General features: G+C 40.4%; 1 protein-coding gene across 1 annotated transcript in view; it reads left to right on the forward strand.

The window, feature by feature from the left end:
- SLC44A3 (solute carrier family 44 member 3) overlaps window positions 1-19563 on the forward strand; it is a 110386-nt gene that overhangs the window by 3830 nt on the left and 86993 nt on the right. Inside the window, exons 3-5 of the mRNA XM_007936126.1 lie at window positions 1439-1581; window positions 5032-5168; window positions 6604-6697. Of these exons, the coding sequence (XP_007934317.1) occupies window positions 1439-1581; window positions 5032-5168; window positions 6604-6697 (374 nt within the window). The remainder of the gene's footprint in view (window positions 1-1438; window positions 1582-5031; window positions 5169-6603; window positions 6698-19563) is intronic.

Raw genomic sequence — 19563 nt, forward strand, 5'->3', positions numbered from 1 at the left:
TCGGAAACCCAAGGAGGGGTCGCTATGAGTCAGGGCTGACTCGACGGCACATAACAACAACAACAACCCACAAGCTCCCAAGAACGAGATTCATATAAAGAATGATGATCAAGGGAAATATCACTGCATTATTAGCTCTCTGGTGTTGGGCAAAAATATATGACCTCTTTCTTCCTCCTATGTCAAACCCAATCTTGGAATCTTACTACAGTCCAGCCAGCCACTTAGAAGGACAGAAGAGCGTGCTGAGGCTGGGTCATGCCGTGCCAGCCACATAGACACACAGTCATACTCACATCCACAGCCTTTAAAGGAATGACCCTGTCTACTGGTAAAGATGACCCACTTATCCAGGAATCTGACCAGTTAGGTTGAGGACCAGTTGAGAGATTGGGGTGGGACTTCCGCTGGGGTGGGAGGAAGAGCAGAATGCTTCCTTTCTCACTGATGTCTGCAGTTCCTAAGTCCTTCTCTTTGGGCTGAGAACAGGTGCTAAGTTTTGCTCATTTGGTGTCCCCAATAACAGAATGCCCGCTACACATAATTAAAGAGTGTTTAATTATTTTTGAATGGGCACTAACTCAGTATATTTTGGGGACAGTGTGACTTTGATACGCAAAGTATCAATATTGAATGGTGTATTGTATCTTCTTTCCTGGAATGATGCTGTTGGTACCCAGTATTAAATGATATTCTATGTATTATATATTGGGAAACTCACAACACTATACATCATGGGAAAATTCATATTCAGTTCAATAGAGGGTCTGTCAATGTATAATAACAGAATAATTGTTTGAGCTGAAATTTCAGATATTCCACATTCATTATGAAATGGAATAAAAACAGGTTGCAGGATGTTCTCGTCTGCCAGAGTTCCTGACAGTCTTTATTTTGCATGTCTTAAATAGTTATCCCAAGACAGAATTTCCAGACTTGTTATCGATAGTATTTTGGCACATATTAACTATGCTTCCTCTAGCCCTGAGGACCAGAGTCCCGGAAAAATAAGAGGAAGAGAAAACAAAACAGACAAATAAACATACCCAGAGAAAGGATCAGCACAGCCCTGATGCACTTAGATAAGCCAAGAACCTCAAGAAAAAATTGAATTGTCCTGGTGAGGTTAGGCCAAGAATTAAAAAAAATCACAGGTTCTTAGAGAAGACAGAGGCACAAGAGGTGAGAACATGGAGAGGAGTCTGGTTCGTGTTTCAGAATGTTCTCTCTGCTGGACCTGTTAAAAGAAAGCTAGGTATTAAAAGAGCAGGACCCTAACCGATTCCTGCTGGCATTGCTGTTGAAGGAGAGGGGTGCGGTGAGGCTTCAGGTTCCGTTTTTACGTGGGTTCCATCTTACACCAAGATGTTCAAGGGTGTGGGGGATTGTGCTTTAAAGCCTTTTGCCATGCTCTCATGTGCCACGTGGGTTTTGCTAGATGTTCATCATGGGCTACTCGGTGGTAGCTGGAGCCACAGGAAGACTCCTTTTCGGCTACGACAGCTTTGGCAATGTGTGTGGCAAGAAGAACTCTCCAGTGGAAGGGGCTCCTCTTTCAGGGCTGGACATGACCCTCAAAAAGTAAGTCCCTAACCTGTCAGCAAAAACCAAACCCAGTGCCATCAAGTCAATTCCAACTCACAGTGTAGGACAGAGTAGAACTGCCACATAGGGTTTCCAAGGCTATAAATCTTTACAGAAGCAGACAGCCTCATCTTTCTCCCACGGAGTGACTGGTGGGTTCAAACCACCACCAGCCCTTTAGTTAGCAGCAGATGCTTTAACCACTATGCCATCAGAGCTCCTATTTCTCAATCTATAAAGAGCCTGTGTTTCAAAACTTTGTTTGAATTAGTCATCTGGAACCTGGAAACTCTTTTCCCATTCAAAAACTAACAGCACATCTCATAAAAAAAAAAAAAAATTCAAATTTGCGGTCTGCTACTTATCAGCTGTGTGACATTGGGCAAAGTACTTAACCTCTGTGAACTCAGTTTTCATATTTTTTAAACTGGTTATTATTATGCCAGTTCCTCACAAGGTTGTTTTAAGGATCCACTCAGCCACTGCATGAGCTAAAAAAAAAAAAAAAACCTAACACACTGCCGTGGAGTTGGTTCCAACTCATAGTGCCCCCTCCTTGGGTTTCCGAAGCAGTATCTCTACGGTAATAGATTGCCCAATCTTCCTTTCGAGGAGTGGCTGGTGGGTTTGGACTGGTTAGCAGTCAAATGCCTTAGGCACTACGCCACCAGAGTTGTTACTTGTAATCATTGATATCCATAATGTATCAGAATTACATTACCAGTGGTATCTATGAACCCTACTGCTGCTCACAACATTGCTTCTAGGTGGAAATCCCTGAATCCCAGCTCAAAACACTGGCACCTGTGTCTCTCCCCCACCTCCCCAGCCTACAGTGTCCGCTATGGCACTGCAGACCAAACCAAAAACCAGACTCACTACCATTGAGTCAGATCTGACTCATAGCAACCCCTTCTTGGGTTTCTGAGGCAGTGTATCTGTGGAAGTAGATTGCCCAATCTTCCTTCCAAGGAATGGCTGGTGGGTTTGAACCACCAGGCTTCTGGTTAGCAGTCAAATGCCTTAGGCACTACGCTACCAGAGCTCCCTGGCACTGTGGAATCTCATTCTTTTTCTTTCCAAATTCAGGCCTCAGAGAGTGAAATTCAACACAGAAGCAGAAAGGGAAAAGAAGAGATGGGACACTTCTGGGGAGAGAGAAATCCCTGGCCATGTTTTCCTCATATGGAGGCTGCCTTATCATAATTTTTGAGACTTGATGATCAAAAGCAGGTCCTACGAGAGAAATCTTAAGGGTATATAAATAGGTCTTGTGTGTAAGTTTGGTGCCACCAAATATAAGTTTAGACCAGCCCTCTTATTCTAAATGTTGCTTCAGAGGAGAGGGTTTGTGTGTTCTGGGCATGGGTTGCGAGAGAAACACTTCCCCCTGCATTTACAAATTACAAAGAAGACGAGGAGGAAGGGGCGGCCCAGATGGTCCAGCTGTGCTCGTAATTTATTATATTAATAACATTGCTGAGAGTCATCCCTCTTGGAAGGAAAAAGCATATATTTATCAGAATCAGGAAATCTGTTCTGGCATTTTCTATTGTACTTCTTCCCTATCTCCCATCCCCATTTGAAAGGAAAAAAAAAAAAAAAAGCTTCTTTTTCAAGATCTTTTCCTGCAAGGCTCTTCCTCTGACACTTCTCTAATCTCTACAGCTTGGGTGAGTGTGAGGCTAGGGCTCTAGACCTGCCATTGCTAGCTCAGCATGTTCCCATTAATGATAATGCCAACCAATTTTAGTCTTGTGGCACACCTTCCTAATGGCTGGGTAGCTTCAGTAGGAAGGGTCTCATGAGATTCCTGGGGGGAGGAGGTGAAGGGGCAAACCTTTAATCCACAGCCTAGTCCTCCTTCTTTCCACCTTTCACTTCCCTGTGTTTAGCTATTCTCAAAGTATATTTGGATACCCTTAGGTGCAAATATGAGTGGTACAAATGGTTAAATGCCCTGCTGTTAATCTAAAGGTTGGAGGTTTGAATCCACCTAGATTGAGCTCTGGTGGCATAGTGCCTAAGGCATCTGACTGCTAACCAGAAGGCTGGTGGTTCAAACCCACCAGCCACTCTGCAGAAGGAAGACTGCGCAATCTACTTCCATAAAGATTGACTGCCTTGGAAACCCAATGGGGGTCACTATGAGTCAGAATAGACTCAATGACAATGAGTAGTGCCTCAGAAGAAAGGCCTGGTGATCCACTTCCAAAAAAAATCAGCCACTGAAACCCCGTGGAGCACAGTTTTATTTGACACACATGGCATCGCCATGAGTTGAAATCAACATGACAACAACAAAACAACAACAAAAAAAAAACCCAAACCACTGCCATCGAGTTGGTTCTGACTCACAGTGACCCTATAGGACAGACTAGAACTGCCCCATACAGTTTCCAAGTTTATAAATCTTTACAGAAGCAGACTGTCTCATCTTTCTCCTATAGAGTGGCTGGTGAGTCCAAACCACCGACCTTCTGGTTAATAGCTGAATGCCTTAACCACTGCACCACCAGAGCTTCTTTCAACAACAACTAGTTAGCTACAAATATGCTTTTTATGGATTCCACTGAATAATCTAGGCATTTCTAGTTATCCCCCAGAAAACACTGACTCTGGAAAACAAAAGTTCTCTTAACATTGGTTCCCAGTCTGCCCGACTCCATAGATCAGTCCTCTCACTCATTGCCCTAGAGTCGGACCAGACTCATAGTGACCCCTCCTTGAGTTTCCTAGGCAGTATCACTCTGGAAGTAGATTGCTCAGTCTTCCTTCTGAGGAGTGACTGGTGGGTTTGAACTGCCAGCCTTCTGTCCTAGTTGTTGTTGTTGTTGTTGTTGTTATGTGCTGTCGAGTCATAGCCAACTCATAGCGACCCCTCCTTGGGTTTCTGAGGCAGTACCATGATGGAAGTCCATTGTCCAACCTTCCTTCCAAGGAGTGGCTGTGGGTTTGAACTGCCAGCCTTCTGTCCTAGTTGTTATTGTTGTTGTTGTTGTTGTTATGTGCTGTCGAGTCATAGCGACCCCTCCTTGGGTTTCTGAGGCAGTACCACGATGGAAGTCCATTGTCCAACCTTCCTTCCAAGGAGTGGCTGTGGGTTTGAACTGCCAGCCTTCTGTCCTAGTTGTTGTTGTTGTTGTTGTTGTTATGTGCTGTCGAGTCATAGCGACCCCTCCTTGGGTTTCTGAGGCAGTACCACGATGGAAGTCCATTGTCCAACCTTCCTTCCAAGGAGTGGCTGTGGGTTTGAACTGCCAGCCTTCTGGTTAGCAGTAGGCATAGTAAATATTAAATTACTTTGCAACAGTTGATTGTAAATGTTTGCTTAGTAATTCCCACATTTGATAGCATGTGTACACATTTACATTTTTTTAAGGCCTACAGTTAAACCTGGGAAGGGGAAATACTCTAAGACATTCTTCTATTTTATCTACCTCCTAGACATGTATTCTTTATGAATTCCTGCAACCTGGATGTCAAAGATGTTAGGCTCAATTCCATTGTCCTCTGCATATCCAGCTGCCCGGAAGAACAGCTTGACACCCTGGAAGAGATCCAGCTCTTTGCCAACAACAGTGGTAGGCACTAAGGGACCAACTTCGCTTTTCCCCTCCCCCAAGGGCAGAAACAGAGTAGGATAACCTGAGGGAACCTACATGAAATAGCTTGTCCTGATGCTCCTTTCTCTGGAAATTAGAGTATTGTACTTCCTGGTGGGTGCTTCTTCTTGGATGGAAAGGCCATAAACATTTTCTCTGTGGCTGGGTCAGTTTCACTCAGGTTTGTCTGGATTTACATGAAACTCTAGCTGCTCCCTGCTGATGCTCCTCACATACACAGAGAGGATAATATAGACAGGCAGATGTGGCCCACGTGTACTGACTTACATTAGGGGCTGGAGGGCAGGGTTAGAGGGGAGGTCAAAGTGCTCTGTGCACATCAAGCACATCTGGCACTCCCTGGCTTCACTTGGAATTGCCAAAGAGAGTGATGTTTATGGAGTCCCTGGGTGGCAAATGGTTAACACACTTGGCTGCTGACCAAAAGGTTAGCTCTGACTCCACCCAGAGGCCCTTCAAAAGAGAGGCCTTGTGGTCTACTTTTGAAAAATCAGCCATTTAAAACACTTTGGAGCAAGATGACTGTGGTTACCAGGAGTAATAGGGAGGGGAAAAGGGGAAGCTTTTGTCTGTGGGGCATTAAGTTTATGCTAATAAGTGGTGGAATATTTTGGAAAAAGGATAGCAATACTGGTAGCACAACATGAAAAATGTTGTCAATGTCCCTGAGCTGTAGATAGGGAAATTGTAATGTTGGCGACTGTCTGTATATGTTTTCACCACAATAAAATTAAAAAAAAAAAACTTTGGAGGACAGTTCTACTTTAACACACATGGGGTCATCAGAGTCAGAACTGACTCAAATGGTTTGGTTTATGTTTTTTTCAGTCAAATATTGGGGCCGTGGATACTTTGACCGACTGAGTAGGGTAGTCTTAAGTTATACCAAAAGCATTTGTGTTACTGAGATACTCTGCTTTGGGCCCACTCTTTAGATTTACGTTACAAAGTTTAAATAAGCAAAGGAAAGGCAAAGAAATTCAAGGCAGCACCTTACAGATTTTATGTGTCTGTGATAGGATGTACCAATTGCTTTTTGTTTTTTTGTATTTTTTTTTTTAAAGAAATATTTGCAAGCCTGGGTTAAAAGTATCAAGCTTATGTAATAAATCATCTTCAAGGAAACTTCAAATTATCTTAGTACTAAACATATAACTTTTCATTTTTAATATGGAGTTTTGGAGAATAAGAAAGAAAAGACCTAACTTGACCTCTGACTGTATACCTACTCTTTTTGTGTTTGGATCATCTGTGGACCTGTTTTCTAAATCTAAGGTGTTTATTCTGTTTCTTTCCTGGTTTGGTAGAATGAGTGTGTTTTGCTTACCTTCTTCACTAGGAATATAAGCACAATATAGCAAGATGGTATAATCTGTGTGTCTTCTGCTTTTAGGGTCCTTCCTATGTGTTTATAGTTTGGATTCCTTCAACTATACTCAGAATCCAAATGCTGATTCACTGTGCCCCAGGCTACCTGTTCCTCCAAGGTAAAAATTTCTATACCTTTTCCTTATTGATCAAAAAACATTAAAGAATTCTTGATAAACATTTGTTACTCCTCTAGGTGTGTGGGAGGCACAAAGGAGATGCCAGGTCAAGCCCCACAAGGAGCTTATAGTCTATGGGAGGCCAAAGATAAACAATAAGACACTATTTGTAATATACATGACAGTGGATCAATAACCAGGCTAAGTAAGGAGAAAGCTCAACAAACAATAAGGAAACATACAGTCTTCAAACAACAACAGTAGGACCAGCAAAAAGTAATGTGAATGACTGCCAAATGAGTGAGTTTTTAAAGTATTTGAGTGTATGTTTTCTACTACAACTATGTATTGTTAATGGGCGCCACCACCCTGATTCCAACCGTAGTGACCCTATATGATACAGTAGAACTGCCCGATAGGGTTTTCTAGGCTGTAGTCTTTATGGAAGCAGATCACCAAGTCTTTCTTCTGCAGAGACTCTCTGTAGGTTTGAATTGCCAACCTTTCAGTTAGCAGCCAAGCACTTAACCATCATGCCACCAGGGCTCCTTAACTAAGAATTAGTTTCCTTTCCGTGAAAAGAGACAGCACACTTCTTATCAAGAATGCTTGGTCAGGGGACTCATTTCAGGATCTTACTCATCCCAATCTGCTAGTGTACTACCTGGCACACTGTTGTTGGTTTAGCTGCCATCTAGACAGCCCCGACTCATGGTGGCCCATGCACAACACAGTGAAACGCTACCTAGTCTAGCACCATCCCCGTGATCAATTACAGATCGGAACATTGGGATCCATAAGGTTTTCACTGGCTGATTTTTGAAGATAGATCATCAGGCCTTTCTTCTTAGTTTGTTTCACTGTGAAAGCGTCTCTGACACCTGTTCAGCCCCATAGAAACACACAAAGCCTCCACTGACTGACAGATAGGTGGTGGCTGAACATAAGGTGCATTGGCCAATAATTGAACCTGGGTTTCCTACATGGAAGGTGAGAATTCTACCACTGAACCACCAATTCCTCATCTGGCACAGATGTTAGGTGCCGTCAAGTCTGTTCCGACTCATAGTGACCCTGCATACAACAGAATGAAACACTGCATGGTCCTGCTTCATCCTCACTATTGTTGCTGTGCTTGAGCGCCTTATCACAGCCACCGTGTCAATCCATCTCATTGAGGGTCTTCCTCTTTTTTACTGACTCTCTACCAAGCAGGAGCTCTGGTAGCGTAGTGCCAAAGGCACTTGACTGCTAATCAGAAGGCTGGCGGTTCAAACCCACCAGCCACTTCTCAGAAGGAAGGTTGGACAATCCACTTCTGTAGAAATCCCACCTTGAAAACCCAAGGAGGGGTCGCTATGAGTCGGGTCTGACTTGACAGCATATAACAACAACAACAACTTTACCAAGCATGATGTCCTTCTCCAGGGACTGGTTACTCCTGATAACATGTCCAAAGTACATGAGATGAAGTCTCACCATCTTCACTTGTAAGAAATATTCTGGCTATACTTCTTATAAGACATATTGCTTATTCTTCTAGCCCATAGTATATTCATTATTCTTTGCCAAGACCAAAATTCAAATGTATCAATTCTTCTTCGGTTTTCCTAATTTCATTGTATAGCTTTTGTATGTGTATGAGGTGATTGAAAATACCATGGCATGGATCAAGTGCACTTTAGTCCTCAGGGTATCATCTTTATTTATGAACACTTTAAAGAGGTCTTTTGCAGTTGATTTGCCCATTGCAATGAATCATTTGATTTCTTGACTGCTGCTTCTGTGGACATTGACTGTGGATCCAAGTAAAATAAAATCCTTGACAACTTCAATCTTTTCTTCATTTATCATGATGTTGCCTAATAGTCCAGTTATGAGGATTTTTATTTTCTTTATGTTGAAAGAATCAACATGCTGTAGTCTTTGATCTTCATCAATAAACGCTTCAAGTCCTCTTCGCTTTCAGCAACCAAGGTTGTGTCATCTGCATGTCGCTCATTGTAATGAGTCTTCCTCCAATCTTGAGGAAGTGTTTTTCTTCATATAGTATAGTTTCTTGTGTTATGCCTTTAATGAAATAGAATGTTTGAAGATTGATATCCTAGGCATTAGTGAGCTTACATGGACTGGTATTAACCATTTTGAGTAAGACAGTCATATGGTCTCTTATGCCAGAAATGACAAATTGAAGAGGAATGGTATTGCATTCACTGTGAAAAAGAACATTTCAATATCTATCCTGAAGTAAAACACTATCAGTGATATGGTAATAAGCATACACCTACAAGGAAGATCAGTTAATACAACTATTATTCAAATTGATATACGTACCACTAATGCCAAAGATAAATAAATTGAAGATTTTTACCAACTTCTGCAGTCTGGAATTGATCAAATATGCAATCAAGATACATTGATGATTGCTGGTGATTGAAATGCAAAAGTTAAAAACAAAGAAGAAGGATCAATAGTTGGGAAATACAGCATTGGGGAAAGAAATGACAGCAGAAATTGAATGATAGAATTTTGTAAGACCAATGATCTATTCATCAGAAATACCTTTTCTCAACAACATAAACAGCAACTATACACATGGACCACATCAAATGGAATGTTGTTGTTGTTGTTGTTGTTTGCCGTCGAGTCAGCCCCGACTCATAGCGACCCCTCCTTGGGTTTCCGAGGCAGTATCACTACGGAAGTAGGATTGCCCAACCCATCAAATGGAATACACATAACCAAATCAACTATATTTGTGGAAAAAGACAATGGAGAAGCTCAATATTATCAGTCAGGACAACATCAGGGACCAGCTGTGGAACAGACCATCAGTTGCTCATATGCAAGTTCAAATTGATGCTGAAGAAAATGAGAACATATCCACAAGAGCCAAAGTATGACCTTGAGTATGTTGTTGTTGTTGTTATGTTGTTGTTATGTTGTTATGTGTCGAGTTGGACCCGACTCATAATGACCCCTCCTTAGGTTTCCAAGGCGATATCACTACGGAAGTAGATTGCCCAATCTTCCTTCTGAGGAGTGGCTGGTGGGTTTGAACCGCCAGCCTTCTGGTTAGCAGTCAAGTGCCTTGAGTATATCCCACCTTAATTTAGAGACTATCTCAAAAATAGATGTGACACATTGAACACTAATGACTGAAGACTAGACAAGTTGTGGGATGAGATCTAGCACATCATACATGAAAAAAGCAAAGGATCATTAAAAAAAAAACAGGAAAGAAAAAAGGAACAAAATAGATGACAGAAGAGGCTCTAAAACTTACTCTTGATCATGGAATAACTAAAGCAAATAGAAGAAATGATGAAGTAAAAGAGCTCAACAGATTTCAAAGAGTGGGTCAAGAAGACAGTGTAAAGTATTACAATGAAATGTGCAAAGACCTGGAGTTAGAAAACCAAAAGAGAGGAACACACTTGGCATTTCTCAAACTGAAAGAAGAAAAAATTCAAGCCTCGAGTTGCAGTGTTGAAGGATTATATGGGCAAAACATTGAACAATGCAGGAAACATCAAAGAAAGATAGGAGGAATACACAGGATCACTGTACCTAAGAGAACTGGTCGATGGCCAGCCATTTCAGAAAGTAGCAAATGATTAAGAACCAATAGTATTAAAGGAAGAAGTCCAAGCTGCGCTGAAGGCGTTGGTGAAAAACGAGGCTGCAGGAATTGATGAGATACCAACTGATATGTTTCAACAAACAGATACAACATTGGAAGTGCTCACTTTTCTATGCCAAGAAATTTGGAAGACAGCTACCTAGACAACCACTGGAAGAGATCCATATTGGTGCCCATTCCAAAGAAAGGTGATCTACCAAAATGTGGGAATTATCACACAGTATCATTAATATCACACGCAAGTAAAATTTTGTTGAAGAAAATTCAAAGATGATTGCAGCAGTACATCAATAGGGAACTGCCAGGAATTCCAGCCAGATTCAGAACAGGATGTGGATTGAGAGATACCATTGCTGATGTTAGGTGAGTCTTGGCTGGAAACAGAGAATACCAGAAAGATGTTTACCTATGTTTTATTGACTACGCAAAGGCATTCGTCTGTGTGGATTAAAACAAATTATGGGTAACATTGCGAAGAATGGGAATTCCAGAACACTTAATTGTGCTCATGTGGAACCTATACAGAAACCAAGAGGCAGTCATTCAAACAGAACAAGGGGATACTGCATGGTTTAAAGTCAGGGTGTGCATCAAGCTTTTATCCTTTCATCATGTTTAGTTAGTCTGTATGCTGAGCAAATAATCTGAGGCACAAATTAGGCATCTATCTTATAAATATTTGTAAACCCACATGATGAAGCAGCAACTTCACTGTCATGGTAGACGGCTCGTATATGCACCTTTGAGAAGCCTTTGTTGTTATTGTGTGCCATTGAGGAAATACCAACTCAGAGTAGAACTGTCCCATAGGGTTTCCTTGATTATAATATTTACAGTAGCAGATTGCTAGGTCTTTTCTCCCACTGAGAAGCTGGTGGGTTCAAACAGCTGAACTTTTAGTTAGCGTCTGAGTGCTTAACCATTGTACCACCAGGGCTCCTTTGAGGTTAATGAGTAAAATATAATGAATATTCATTGCCTATTTTAGGATGCTGAGATGTATTAAAACAGTTCTTGGATTTATTTGTATTGCCATTCTTTTGGAGAATGTATGTTTTCAGTGAATGAGACCTCTGTGCAAGCCCTGAGAAATTACGGTAATTTAAATAAAGCAAGGCATCGTGCCAGTTCGCTAGCACAGTGTTTATCAGACTCTTGGCTAAGACCCACAGTGAGAGGTACAGTGAAACCTGTGCAAGCTGGAACATGACAGGGCTGCCTTGTTTTTGCAGATCTCACAAGTTTTCCACCTTTGACAAGGGGCAGTCTTACCACTTTCTATTGCTCATTTTAATGGAAAATATGTGAGTTTTCCTTCTGTGACAGGTTCTGCCTTACATGGGTTCTGACTTTCACAAGTTTTACTACGTATTACAGCACAGCCCCACTACACATATAACTTCGTACATAGTTGTATATATAAAATGGAAATAAAAGTCTCATACATAGACTTCCCTTAGCACGTTTGATGATTCACACTAACAGTTCTTATTGTATTTCACTGTATAAAAAGTAAATTACTTTGAAAAATGAGATTATGTCATAATCTTCTAATGGGTGGTGAGCGCAGCTTGAATAAGACTGATGTAGCAGGTGCTGGGGGAGAAAAAAAAGACTTGAGTAGGTTTTAACGCAATGTTGTTGTTGTTGTTATGTGCTGTCGAGTCGGACCCAACTCATAGCAACCCCTCCTTGGGTTTCTGAGGCAGTATCACTACAGAAGTAGATTGCCCCATTTTCCTTCTGAGGAGCGGCTGGTGGGTTTGAACCACCAGCCTTCGGTGTAGCAGTCAAGTGCCTTAGGCACTATGCTACCAGAGTTCCCAATGGAGGCAGAGTTATAATTAGTCATCCTATTGGTGCTTTTCTAAAAAAAATACTTCATGTTATAAGTAATTGAAAACCAAACCAAAACCAAACCCACTGCCATTGAGTCGATTGCAACGTTGGGTTTCCAAGGCAATAAATCTTTACAGAAGTAGCTTGCTGAGTCTTGCTTCCATGGAGTAGCTGATAGGTAATTGCAGGAGGAGAAAATTATTTGCAAAGGAGACTACTCATTTCATTTTTCTATAATATCTTATTTTTAAAGTTCTGGTTATTTTCAGAAATCATAAACATGTCTCAATGAAACATAACTGAGCCCAGGAGAAGAAAACTGGTAAGTTTTAATAGATTGAAGGATAATTATTTAACAACTGAAGAGAAGGATTTTTTAAAGGAAAACTATTATATGTAACTGTATACCTAAAGAAGAAAATGGAATTTTTAGGACTGTAACTAACACTAGTGGTGCAATGTTTAAAGCATTCAGTTGCTAACCACAATGTAGGTGGTTTGAACCTCCCAGCTACTATGCAGGAAAAAGATGAGGCAGTCTGCTTCCGTAGATTTACAGCCTTGGAAACCCTCTGGGGCAGTTCTACCCTGTCCTATAAGGTCACTCTGAGTTGTAATCAACTCGATGACAGTGGGTTGGGTTTGGTTTCAGAAATTTGAAGAGAGTTGGATAAACTCTTCTCTTTCTGTAAAGTGGGGAAAAAAAAAAAAAAAAAAAAACCTCAAACCCACTGCCGTTGAGTTGATTCCTACTCATAGCAACTCAAGCCAATGATAATAGGGAACATTTATTGAGCTTTTGATACATGCTAACCAGTGTTCTAAGGAGCTCTGGTGGCATAGTTGGTAAGCATTTGGCTGCTAGCCACAAGGTTAATGGTTCAAACTCACCACCTGCTCTGCAAGAGGACAATGAGGCAATCTGCTTCTGGAAGCATTTACACCCTTGGAAACCCAATGGGGGTCACAATGACTTGGAATTGACTCAATGGCAGTGAGTTGTTTTTTCTTTTTTCAACCAGTGTTCTAAGCACTTTACAAGCATTAATTTAAGTCTCACAAAACCTGTATGTAAAACCTATAGGCATTATTTTCATGCCAATTTTACAGCTGAGAAAACTGATGTAGAAACAGGTTAAGGTCATAAAACCAAGCAAGCAGATGAGCTGGCATTCAAACCCAAACAGCATCCACATATATTTGTTTCTGTAATCTAAAATAGCCACCCCTCCTTGAGTTTCTGAGACAGTATCTCCTTGGAAGTACATTGCCCAGTCTTCCTTCCGAGGAGTGGCTGGTGGGTTTGAACCACGAGTCTTCTGGTTAGTAGTCAAATGCCTTAGGCACTGTGCCACCAGAGGTCCTAAAATAGTCAAGGCTTGATTTAATTTTTATTTATTTATTATTATTATTGGGGGGGGGTGCTAGGTAGTTGTCTCCTTAGCCTCACACCATTCTTGTGGAGGGAGGGAGTAGAATCCCATACCATGTGTCCTAGGGTCATCATCTTTTCACTTCTTCTCAAGCCAGTCCCTATCCTTTCTCCCCTTAAATGCAGACTTTTCCAGTACTAACTTATCAAGTGAAGACAAAACCATTGATTGACTGGCCTTTCTTGGACTGAATGAGGGAGATAGAAATAGCCTTGAGGGCTCCATTTCCTTTTCTTACACAAGCAAGTGTTTGTCTAAGATTGAAATTATCATATTTATCATGGAAAAATGGTGCCAAGAGTAAAAACCTGAGAAGTGTGGCTATGGGGCCAAAGAACATTTTCTAAATACTTCTTTTTGACTAAGTCAATTGTTTCTTCTTTCTCTGTCCATCATGTGAAGTATAACATACCCTTTGAGAGCGATGGCTGAGTATCAAGAAGGTTTGTGTACCGAGGATTGAGCTTTTAAGAGCAATGAAAAAGCACAAACATATCTTTTCCCCTTGGTGTGCAATGTAATCTTGTATTTTGAGTCCCTGTGCATTTAAAATCTAAAGCCTTGGGTTTACTTTTCCCAGTAAATTCTAGCTCTAACCTCACACATAGGTGGCCATGAATTTCATGGCATTGTTTGCTCAGATGAATTCCATATATAGGGTCATCTAAACATACACTCAGGAGCTCTGGTGGTGTAGTGCCTAAAGCACTTGACTGCTAACCAGAAGGCTGGTGGTTCAAACCCACCAGCCACTCCTTGGAAGGAAGATGGGGCAATCTACTTCCGTAGTGATACTGCCTCGGAAACCCAAGGAGAGGTTGCTATGAGTCGGGTCCGACTCGACGGCACATAACAACAACAACAACAAACATACTGTCAAGGAGGCAGTGGTGGTTCTGTGGTAGAGTTCTTGTCTTCCATGGCAGGGACCTGGTTCAGTTCCCAGACAGTGCACTTCATGCTCAGCTACCACCAGTCTGTCCGTGGAAGCTTGTGTGTTGCTAAGATGCTGAACATGTTTCAATGGAACTTCCAGACTAAGATGGACTATTAAGAAAGGCCTGGCGATCTACTTCCAAAAATTAGCCAATGAAACCCTATAGTCACAATGGTCTATCTGCAACCAATCATGGGGAAGGTACAGGACCCAGTTCACTGTACATCGAGTCACCATGAGTTGGAGGCCAATCTGACAGCAGCTGACAACAATAGCAAATATATAGTCAGCTGCAAGTTTGAGTGGCTTTGCTGGTGGAGAGAAGAAAACCACAAGTGGGGAAGAAACCACAGGCTCAGGCCTAAAGATACGGCTAATGAAATACTCAGTGGGCAGCTGGTCAGCCGCCCAACATGGGTTACCCAGAGCTTTTTATGCTTCTTTGTATCATCCACAGGGCTAAGATGGGTAATTTTTTACCATCTCATGGTTATTATGCATAAAAGTACTACAATTGACTAAACCATGTTGAAAAGATTAAGGTCTTTTAGAGAATTGGATTTGGGAAAAAACAGATAAAATGGCTTTAAGTCTATGTCTGATTTTATTTTTGAAAAACAGTAAATAAAAGTTTGGACAACATTTGCTTTCCAAAGAGGTCAGATTTATTGTTGTTTAAAATATGTTTAAACCCTTTGAGTCTGGAACTGAACTCATGCCGGTGACTTCCAGCCAGATAATGGACAGGCCTATAAGGTGAACCTTTACACCAGGTGTGTACATTCCTTAGAACAATCAACCACAGGAGATGAGAAAGGCAGTATTTGCACAGGGAGATAGTTCAGAGGGCAGGAATGCTAGGATATTAAAAAAAAAAAAAAATAGAAAAGAGAAATTAGAGGTTTAAAATTTGGAAAGCATGAGGTAAAATTACTACTCTTTGCAGATGGTATAATTAAATACCTGGAAATCTAAGACAATTAACTGGAAAAACTCCTACAAACAAGAAGAGAAACTGAGTTAGATTGCAGGAAACAAAATTAATACATTGAAATCTGTAGGATTCAGCATTCATTTTTTCAAAAAGATTCCTTACAACAAAGCAAAAGAAAACAAATACAAAAACACAAAAATGCCTGGAAATAAATTTAATGAGGACCATGGGGAAAAAAAAAATTAATATATTCCTGAAATAGAAAACTCAAGTGGAAAGGCATACTATGTTCTCTATAGTGCAACTCAGCAATATAAAGATATCATTTCTCCCTAAGTTGATCTATAAATTTATGATTGCAATAAAAATAACAATAGAATTTTTGATAACTAGACAAGATGGTTAAAAAGTTTATGAGGGGGAAAAAACAAGATTGGCCAAGGAAAATTTGAAGAAATCAGAGGCCTGAAGTAGGCCAGCTCTGTTGGTACTGTTGGTACAGCTATGTTGGTATTGTTGTGTGCTGTCCACTCAATTCTGACTCATAGTGACCCTACAGAGTGAACTGCCCCCATAGGATTTCCAAGGCAGTAAATCTTTACAGAAGCAGATTGCCACATCTATCTCCCAGGCAGCAACTGGTGGGTTAGCAGTCAAGCATTTAACTATTATACCACCAGGGCTCCTTAAAACAGTTTATAAATCTTTAATAATTCAAATACTGTGGTACTAGTTCACTTTTAGTCAGACCAATAGAAGATTAAAAAAATAATCCAGGAACAGACCCAAAAATTTATAAGAATTTAGTACATCATAAAACGGCATCTCAAATCAGTGACACAATATGGAATAGTCAGCAAATGGTGTTGGAGCAAGTGGGTAGGCAGGGGGTGGGGGAGTGTTGGATCCATACCTCATGCCAAATATGGATTGAAGATTTTAATCTAAAAAGTGAAATTGTAAAGTACTAGAAGAAACTATATGACAATTCTTTCATAACCTAAGAGTAGGAGGAAGGCTTCTAACTATAGCTAAAAGCTCAGAAGACATTAATGAAAACAAGAGACTAATTTCCCTAATTTATAAAACATAGTATTCTGGCCCTTCCTCATGACAGCATATATTTCAATTAAGACTCTAATGTTTTCACCTACTGTACTTGTAACATCAAAAGATTTGCTAAGGCACTGTATTGGCCAGGGTGTGGGGAACAGGGACTTCCATATATGAATGAAGCAATGTCTTAAGGCGGGCACTTTAGTTATGAATAAACATGCCTTTTAATTAAGCAGCTTACTTCTAGAAATTTAATCTGCAGGTCTTCTTGCACCAATGTAAAGTGACATTTGTGTAACACCATTCATTGCAGTGTTTGTAAAAGCAAGAGATTGAAAACAATAAAATTGTCTGCCAATAACTAAATTACAATATATCATATAATGTAATAATATTTAGGATTTTTTAAAAATAACACATCCAGAATTTTATTTATTGAATTTTCAATAAATTTAAATCCTTGAAGGGTAGAGCATCACATGATTATGTGTCTGGTTGCCTTAGCAGGAAGGTTGCATGAACCACGCTACTGTTTCCATGGGTGCAAGTTACCTTTCCCCAGGTTACTCTGGTTTTGTTAAGCACATCTTTTGCTTAAATAGAATTAAGTTTAATCTCAGACATAAACACCTTCTGTTTTAAGAAGAGCTGTATATAAATTTTCCCTCAACAAAAAAGAGGAACTCCTTATGGTCTGATATGAGCAGAACTACAAGTCATATTAAGTAAAAAAAAAAAAAAATAAGCTATAGAGCAATATACATGGTATGCTACCTTTCGTAAAAAAAAACGAAAATATCATAAGTGCAATTTATTTATATTCATAAAGTATATATATGCATCGGGAGCTCTGGTAGCATAGTGGCTAAGGCACTTGACTGCTAACCGGAAGGCTGGTGGTTCAAACCCACTAGCCACTCCTAGGAAGGAAGATGGGGCAATCTACTTCCATAGTGATACTGCCTCGGAAACCCAAGGAGGGGTTGCTATGAGTTGGATCCAACTCAACAGCATATCACAACAACAATATATGCATGCATGTGTGTGTATGCATGTATGTATGTGTATGTATTTGCTTATGCAACCATCACATCAAACAAACATGACCTGTAGGATGTAGTCAGAAAGTAACTTTATTTTTGTCTCTTTCAATGTATTTAGTGTGACTAATTTTCTTTGTGCCCTCAACTGTCAGATGTAGTCAGAAAGTAACTTTATTTTTGTCTCTTTCAATGCATTTAGTGTGACTAATTTTCTTTGTGCCCTCCCATGAAAACTCAAACAGTTGCCAAGGCTTCTCTTTTGCAAACGTAGTAAGTTCTTCAGTCACTTTAAGCTATAAAAGACGTGTTCAATTCAGGAATTAAAATGTTTCAACCTTCAGTCAAATGAGCCATTTATCACATTGGACTGAACATTGTACCAATGTTAGTTTTTTTAGTTTTCACAGATTTATGATAGTTATGTAAGGTGTTAACATGAGGGGAAGCTAAGTGAAGATTAAAGTCCCTGGGAGGTGCAAGTGGCTTGCCACTTGGCTGCTAACCAGAAAACGTTAGAGGTTGGGTCTGTCCAGAGGACCCTTGAAAGAAAGGCCTGGAGACCTACTTTGAAGAATATTAACTATTGAAAACTTTCTGGAACACAGTTCGACTCTCACGTGAGTCAGAATCAACTTTTACTGAAGGCAACAGAAAAACTCACTCTGTACTATCGTTGCAATTTTTCTGTAAACCTGAAATTATTCCCACGTTTAAAGTTTATTTTTAGTAATAGTCTTCTAATGTCCAATTCCCAATCCTTTTGTACTCTTAGTGTGGGTGAGGGATTTAATCATAATTTAAACAATTTTCTCCACCTATTTTTGGCAAGCCCTGAATAGTGGGGTTTGGCATCTTGATTTGGAACATAATTATTATTATCTTTGAGCCTCAGCTGTAAACTTCCATTTAAATTTCCTATTACATTCACAGATGATAAAAAATGCTTCTAGAATTATATACAAGAGACCAGAAATGTACCTTGGTGGCTCAGAGGCAAGGAAGGGTAATTTCTCACTGTTTATTGTATTGTACCTTTTGGACTTGGAACCATGTGAATGTATTATCCCCTTCAAAAATTTAATTTAAAAAACACAGCCGAGTTGTATTACCTTAACTCCTGAATGTGTATTCAGTGATTCACGAACTATTTCTGTAATATTATGTCTTCCTGAGAAAGATTTTCCATATATTTTATGTTGTGTTTCATTGGAAGTTTCAGGAATCATTTTTCCTGTGTGCCAAGGTAATGTTTGCATGTTTAGGTTCTCTTTTGTTTCAGCTTCACATATTTCAGAAAATGCATGATGACTGCCTTGATTTTCAGCCATATGTCAGATAATTTGACATTTCTTAGGGCTGGATTATTTCTGTTTAGGACCACCAGAAGAACAGAAGAGCAGGACCCTATGGTGGTAGTTGTAGCCTCATTAAAATTCATTAGGATGAAAAAATAAGGAGCCCTAGTGGTGTAGTAATTAAAACACTCAGCTCTTAACCAGGTCAGCTGTTCTAACCTGCCAGCCACGTCACAGGAAAAAGATGTGACAATCTGCTTCTGTACAGCCTTAGAAACACTAAGTGACAGTTTTACTCTGTCCTATGTTGTTGTTGTTGTTGTTATGTGCCGTCGAGTCGGCCCCGACTCATAGCAACCCCTCCTTGGGTTTCCGAGGCAGTATCACTACGGAAGTAGATTGCCCCATCTTCCTTCCAAGGAGTGGCTGGTGGGTTTGAACCGCCAGCCTCTGGTTAGCAGTCAAGTGCTTTAGCCATATGTTGAAATTGACTCAACAGGAAGTGGCAGGATTTAAAAAAAAAAAAAAAGTAAGCTTTCTTGCCTCCTTTAGGCAGGTGTCAACTACAGCTTTTCTCACACACTGATCACTCATTGATTAAGCAGTTACTCTGCAGCCTTGTAGGAGCTCTGGTAGCATAGTGCCTAAGGCACTTGACTGCTAACCAGAAGGCTGGCAGTTCAAAC

This window comes from Orycteropus afer, unplaced genomic scaffold (assembly GCF_000298275.1).
Source record: "Orycteropus afer afer isolate SDZICR_OR568_19922 unplaced genomic scaffold, OryAfe1.0 scaffold00033, whole genome shotgun sequence".
Taxonomy (NCBI): domain Eukaryota; kingdom Metazoa; phylum Chordata; class Mammalia; order Tubulidentata; family Orycteropodidae; genus Orycteropus; species Orycteropus afer.